This window comes from Opisthorchis viverrini (genome assembly GCF_000715545.1).
Source record: "Opisthorchis viverrini unplaced genomic scaffold opera_v5_235, whole genome shotgun sequence".
NCBI lineage: Eukaryota > Metazoa > Platyhelminthes > Trematoda > Opisthorchiida > Opisthorchiidae > Opisthorchis > Opisthorchis viverrini.
The window spans coordinates 782,389-789,890 of NW_008751887.1; the positions used below are offsets into that span (position 1 = coordinate 782,389).

At 44.3% G+C, this 7,502-nt stretch overlaps 1 protein-coding gene across 1 annotated transcript in view; it reads right to left on the bottom strand.

Annotated features, from left to right (window-relative positions):
- Positions 1-940: 940 nt before the first annotated feature.
- The window catches only part of T265_08682 (hypothetical protein), a gene marked incomplete at both ends in the record, with an annotated part of 34,937 nt that continues 28,375 nt past the window's right edge, over positions 941-7,502 (bottom strand). Inside the window, 3 exons of the mRNA XM_009174553.1 lie at positions 941-1,677; positions 2,839-2,943; positions 5,682-5,744. Coding sequence (XP_009172817.1) covers positions 1,459-1,677; positions 2,839-2,943; positions 5,682-5,744 — 387 coding nt within the window. The remainder of the gene's footprint in view (positions 1,678-2,838; positions 2,944-5,681; positions 5,745-7,502) is intronic.

A 7,502-nucleotide genomic window follows, 5' to 3' on the forward strand; every position in this document is an offset into this window, starting at 1 on the left:
AAACAGGCCTTGTTGACCAAAGAAGGAGTATGCGATGTTCAAGCGCAGTCGATTCTTCCCTGGATTTCGGGAGAAAACCTAACCGCCAAGACAGGAAAACGTTTTTTCATCCGAACATGGTGTTTATGACAGACGCACTGTATCGCACTGACTGAGTTAGCGGACGAAAGTCTGACGTAGGCTTGTAGACAGAGTACACCCACGTCTAACTGGTAAACTAACAAGATGGCTCAGTGGTTGGAGCGCGCATTAACTGACCGGAAAATCCGTGGTTCGAACCAAACCTCTGCTTCACGACCACCCCTGTCTAGGATTGGGGAACCTTGCAGTATCCTAGACTTCGTGCTTCCTTCTGATGGCATGGCAGTTAGTTACCGAAAGGGTACCACGGCTAAATGATTACGTTTTTCTAGTACACTAACAAAATGCTATGCATAGTAAGGAGAGTACACAATTTCTCTGGACCGTACAACCGACGTCGTTTGCGAACACCCTGCGGAGATGGAGTGGAAGATGCGGTCGTCAAGCGGAAGCATGGCTTCGAGTTTGGAAGATGACGGCCTTAACAAGCAGCAGGATCAGTCCCCGGATGAGGTAAAAGGTGATAAATCTGATGGGCTAGTGGAGGCATGTTCCACCAAGACGATAGTTCCGTTTCGACTGTCCCATATCTGTTTTCCCATGCACTCTTTTTTCGCTAGCATGAACCATTGGGTATGGAGACAGTGCAAGAACAGATGTGGACCCGGCCTACGGTCAAGGTCAGTGTTAAGTATGGGAGCGTCGCCGCAAGGCAAACATGTCAGGTCATTTGAAAATAGAAAACAAGGGAAAGGTGAGTCATGGTGTTAGCTGACTACTGAATTTAGGGCTACCTTCCTAAGCGGCTGTTAGAAAGCCGTGGCGAACAAAATGTCGGGCAACTATGTTGAACCGAGTGGCGCACTTCACTGAATCCAACGCTTGAAAAATTTCGACCGAGAACACGAAGCAAACAGAATGCAACAACAAAAAATACACCCGAACATGAATCAAGACAGTATTAGCATCGGTACAAGCTGAGATGGGTAGAACGCCAGATTCGAAGCATTGCTGGACATAACCCGATGTTAATATCAACCAGACTTTTCCACGACTGTCACGGTAAATGCATTTGCAAGTATAAACAAACGTGGTTTATCGAGATGCGATAAACATGGAACTCAGAAACCGCTTTGCAATGAGGGGTCGGTGAAATACCATAGATTGAATGTACAAAAAGAAGGGCCACTGAAGAGAACGAAATATTGCGCAAATTTGCACCGAAAATGGGGTACGTACATCCACAGGAGGTAAATTATAGAACAAGCGATTCGTGGCAGCACGTTTCGAGAAAAAAACAGCGCGGAAGAAGAAAGAAAAAACTCAGAAACACTCTCCGGAAGTGATAATGGGATGAAAATCACAGAATGAACATCGCTACAATGACTCGGTTGCTCTAGACTGGAGGGGAATCGATGGGGGCGCAAAACAACGAACTGGATAAGGTTGAGGAAGATCCAGGTTCTTGTAGATTCGAGAACAATGGACCAGGATTTCCGATTCACTTGGGATCAGACAAAATTCCAAACTCAGAGCCACGTCCAACTCCGCGTGTATTAAATCACGGCGAGAGATGCGAAAGTTGTTCTCCAATTCCTGAGAAGACGGATAAAGGTCAGTTCTGTACTGAGTGTGGAACTGTCTCACTACGGCTGAGACTAATGAATGAGACCACGGTTTGGCTAGCGATTGGTCGAGCAATATTGTGAATAGAAGTGCAAGTAAATCCAACCACAAGGGGTGGACATTTTAAGTGGTCAATAAAGGGAAAGTATTTCGATCCTCTCCACCAGATGATCTAAGCGCGTGTTCAGATCCATTGCAGTTCTAACGAATATTGGTAGGTGAAATACAGTGGAGAACGTCTATAGCCGCCTAGTAAACTGATTATATGTTGTCTTTTATAAGCAAGAAATAAAGTACTACTGATAAAGATATTAAACATCTTGTATGAAGTTTACAATCAGTATCTAACAGTTGAGTCGAATTCTCCACTTAACTGACAAATCAGATATGTCAGTTACTCAGAGGTCAAGTCATAAAAAGCTTGTTCGATCGCAATCGCTGGAAAAACTAGGCTGAATAGCAGTCACACTGGTGTCGCCTACCGTTGGGGCCGAAATTTCAGCATGACCGCCGGACAATCTTAGGTGAAAAACAGAAACTACGATTATCGTTACATTACTATCGCAGTAAATCAGAGTTTCTACTACATCGAAAGGTCGGATGGATGAGTAGTCAGCCGGTTCCTTTGAGCATGCCCATTTGAACGTCCTTTGGTCTTGATCTCGCAGTGCGAACGGCTGAGTGGATACACGAAGGACTAGTCAGGAATAGGTGCGTCGATATCTTTACTTCCTCGACTAATCGGACCGTGCAATTATTCTCAAACAAAGTGATGGATTCTGACTCACTTTACTGAACACGTTTTTAGGACGTGTGGAATGACCTCAGGTAATCGAGTGGGTGCCTGGGGGGGGGAAGCTGGAAGAAAGTGAAGCCTTAACGAAGTCGACTGCGGTCATCGGAAAAAAGATGTACGCGCAAGCCAGGCTTAGTGAATCAACCAACATCGCTTTATGCGAGGCGTTTATAAACTAACAAAAATCGATCGATGCATTGAATCGGCACAACGAAGCAATCGGGTCAGCCGATTCATAAGCTCTCAAAGCGCGTTATTACAAATCAAGGATGGAGGCGATGATAAGGAAAGCGGCAATTCACATGTGGTCAGCAAAGACGTTACTCTAAGCTTACCATAAACAGTGTGCTCAAATCACTGCCCTTGACATCGTTCAACTTGGCACTGATGAGTAGAGATGCAGAAGCACACAGGCGACGATTCTGCTTGTTCACGAATAACTGAGGGACAGAACACATAAGCGACAATGCTATGTATAAGAAAAAGCTACTTATATCAATCGCACAAAAAAGCGGAAGTTTCATCTTTTGCAAGATGCAGTAGAAGGCGATAACGTCATTAACAACGTGAGTGGAAGAGAACCCTCGCAGTCTCTGTGACTAGCTATGCCAGAACAATGGACCTAATGCATGGATGGTCCGCAGTGGGATTTTCATATGCGGCTGTAGGCATCTGTGGACTGGGGTAAAACCAGCTCCAGCAACCTACTTTGCAAACTGAACGAAATTCGAGATGGTACCCGGATGATCGGACTAACCATGATTATCCGCTGTATCAACTAACCACCAGGGCAGCAGTGGCTTAGCTTCCTTGCTGCAATGTATACATCAATTCCAGTAGGTTCCACAGTAACCGCAAAAATGTGGCGAATCCATTGAGGTTCTGAATACTAAGCAATGACGTCGTCATCAATATGGACTCTATCAACGTAACTCCCCGAATCAATCTCACGGAGGATTTATGGTCTAAAAAGAGCAGAAACGCCTACGGAATGCATGCAAATAATGTGTACAGGACAGTTGGAATTACAATGGGGTTTCTTGATGAATTTGGATGATCCAGTTACATTTCAAAGATACAATGATCATAAAATTGTAAAAGTGCGTGACAGCGTTGTAGTGCTATACCGAGTATCAAGTCAAGGTAATTGTACTACCGATCTAGAGCGATGGTCTGGTTTGGTTGAAACCTGGCCCCTCAAATCAGAAGAAAAGGAACAGATCAGAAACAAGTGAATCTTTCTTACGAAGAATTCCAACGCGAAAAGGTCTGAGTCCTCTAAGAGGATGTGAAGATTAAGGTCTTTCCTCGAGAGGATTAGCAGTTCCATATTCGTGATTCTCGATGGAAAGGCAGGTGAAAAGGTTGGCTGGAAAACAGCAAACTTCGGTGCCCCAAAAAGAATGACCGGTGGCAACCCAAAAAATCGCGGTAAGAAACTGAATAATATCAGATCCAAGGATGTCTATTACTTCCTGTAGCAACATAAAAAGTCGGACTTCCATACTTTAATCCTTGCGTCCCCGGACCACCCAAGCCTTCCAGTGTAAGACAACTAAGTCATTGTCTCCAAGTGGATTGTCTCTATGAATAGCTAACATGTTCTGTTTCCAGAGTAAAAACTATTAAGTCAGAAGCTATTAAGATGGGCCTGGAACAAAATGCTGTTTTGCCACGACATCTTGCAAGCCGGTATTACAGGCCACTCGCTCACGACTGGGTAACTCAAACGATCGGTTTTGAGAAACAAGATGTGGCACTTGCACGCAAGATGTAGGATCCCCCGAGAGCTCTGTTCATTAACCATTTCCAACTAAAAGCCTACTACTATCAATAAGTATCTGTCTACTTCTAACCCGAGGAATCCCGCATCTCCTTCTAGCATTCTAAGCATAAAAATAAAAAAAATGAACATGCGCTGTTAACCCAGGAACAGATTTCCGATACAGCAGCTCACTGAACATTACCAGTGATTTAACTACTAGTGAGTAGTCAGAGTCCGAAAGACATTTCAACGCACAAGACCGCCAAGATTCATGCGTGTCGTATTTGCTAGTGGGGTTGACGACCACGCGGTACCGAAGTAGCAGTTCATGGTTCATGGTTGTACGTGGGCTGGGATATTGCCAGGGCGTCCACACCTAAACAAGAGGACGATTAGGGTCCTCAACCAAAGCGGGAAATGCAAATGCATAACCATTTCTACGGAACAAGTCGCCACATGTTCCAACCCCCAACCTGGAGGACCAGGAGACTGTGTTCGTCACACCTCTAACCATTGACCAACCTGGTATGAGAGACTCTGTGAGTGTCGCGGGGACACTCTCCAGTGTAGCTCAATGGATCGCTGAGGTGCGCAAACCGTCACACCACGGTACGGTCCAATCTCTTCGTGACGGTACCGAAATAGCAAGGGAGAACTATTAGGCAGGTTGTCGAATCCTGATGTCCAACACGCGTGGCCTACCGCCATTCCATCCGTAACCAATTAAGCGGTCAGACTGAGCAAACTGTAACAAACTATCCTGTAACTTTGGAATACGAGTGCGGACTCAATTCATGCTTGCGGTACCGTTCAATTCCTGCAACCATTAGGTTATCACCGCTTGAAAGATAGCCGTACGGAAAACCCCAAGGAGAGTTGCTCTATTCTCATTCTTGGTCACTGGTCTACCAACATGTATGGTTTATTGTTTTCCGTTCGAAAACTATTCATCTTGATTAACAAACACAGAACTTTAGGTAGCCGTCATCAAGAACTAACAGAACTTATCCAAGGTAGACGTGAAGGTAATAAAATCCATATAGGATTGCACCTTCGAGACTACTTAAATGTTACAAGCACAAGACGTCACTCACATTTGTACATAAGATTTGCAGTTCATTGAAGTTACTCAATTCGCACACCGAGTGGATGAAAACACCGCTCTCCTGCAGCGACAACACNCACACCGAGTGGATGAAAACACCGCTCTTCTGCAGCGACAACACTGGCCAAAGACCTGTACAACACTTCAATAGTCAATGGATAACCCAAAACAATGTATCGACTTACAACTCACACACAAATACGTCGTGCAAAAAAGAGTAAAAATGTGGAAAACTGAGTATATGTAGCTGGTGCAAGACAATGAGTCTATTTTTGCACCGCTACGTTAAGTACCCAAAAGTGACTTACCTTTAAAATCAACTTTTCGAACAGGATGTGAGCATGGGCAGCAATCCAGAAGTCGAAAGATAACTGAGAAAGGGAACCGATAAAAACCTGCCACTCAGCAAGTGATACATAAAACCAATCAAGGATAATCTGTAGAAGACGAGATAGAATGTTGAGACAACATTGTGCAGTGTGAGCCAAGCTTTGAAGGGATTGCAAAGGACTGAACCTGCATTGGCCAGAGCCAAGTAACAACTGAGTTGTATGAGGAAGTTAGCGAGGATGACGAAATACCGTTACAACCACATTCTATTTTGCTCCAGGTAGCATAAAGTGAGTGAAGCAAGCAAGGACATAAACGAAAGTCTAATTGGTATGCTCCTCGGACAGGAATCGGTCTGTGTGGATAGCGTTTGTCAATAAAGGGATCATCGTTACATAACTTTATAGGATATCCAATGTCTCTTATAAAAACTGAGGGTTACTCAAGTAAGACAACTACACTGTACTGGCTTTCATTAGATTTGTAGGTGAGATGAATTTTCCTCTTGTGCTTGTGGATCGGATGATTTGTAAAAGGTCCACACTTCTTGTCATGATCATTTCTATCCGGGTCTCGAACCCTGACCGCCTCATGTTGTTCGCCAGTCGAAGTACATATTCTAATTTGTTGGTATGTCTTTTTGTTTCTCATCTGCATTAAACGTTTCGCATATTCGCATCGTAGGATATTGTGGTACTACACTGAAGCGAATTGGATTGTACTGTGTAGTATTGTACTGCATTGCACTGCGTTTTGTTGTGTTATACCACAGTATACCATATTGTACTGCACTGAATTCCATTGTGATGTAGTTTACCGATGCATTACTCTGTTGCACTATCGTCATGTTGTTCACTGCATGGGCCTACCAATTACCTGTCTTAAAAATTTGGATATTCTGTAATATTAGACCTATAGTGGCTTTCTGTGATCACTTCTCCGTAAGCTTCACCGATTACCATTGACAGTTGGGGAGATTTGGGAGTTTTCACAAGGGAATCTCGTTCTGCATGTAAACTGATGTGTCAACCTTCCAACTCAGAAGTCATCACTCGGGTAACCAGTGAACATCTGGCTGAGTGATGATAATTCTGTGATTAAAGGATGAACGCTGTGTCACCAAGGGACTGAAAATTACCGAGGTACGACAATCTGTGTACATCCACGACTCATTAAGACATACTGAAAGTTGTCCTTGTGACATTTGCATTAGCTTTCATGCACGGCTGGCCGGTGGATGGATCAGACGAACACGGCTTCTGATCCTTCAGGCTGGGCGTGAGGAAGCGTGTTCTTTGAAAGTTCTACCATTCCGGTAACCTGATCCCAACCGTTGCTGGCTTGCGGCAAGGCTTTAACTGGGGTCCCTAAATCATCCTTCTGTCCAGGTTTAGGCATTCTGGCAGTAACTTAGACCATATGCAACCATGAACTGTGCGGATGAGAATTATTTCATGCCACATCGGCAGTCGCGTGGTGCCATCAGGAAGATTGGCTTGTTGCACATCTAAGGGCAAGTAGACGAAGACAGGCTCATGTGTCTTCTGGATTATCTTTTACCTCCTTCCCTTTGACGACCAATCTTCCGTAGATGCAGTTCATAAGCACGTCAGTTTGGTATGCGAAGAAGTGACTAATAGCGTACCACCGCTCACGTTTGCCACTTCGCATCCATTTCTCATACCTCGCTGCTGTTTTTATTGGGACTATTATTGTATGATGCAAGTCTACCAACAAGCTGTCCTGGTGCGCACCATTAACACTTTAGCGATATATATATATATATATATATATATATA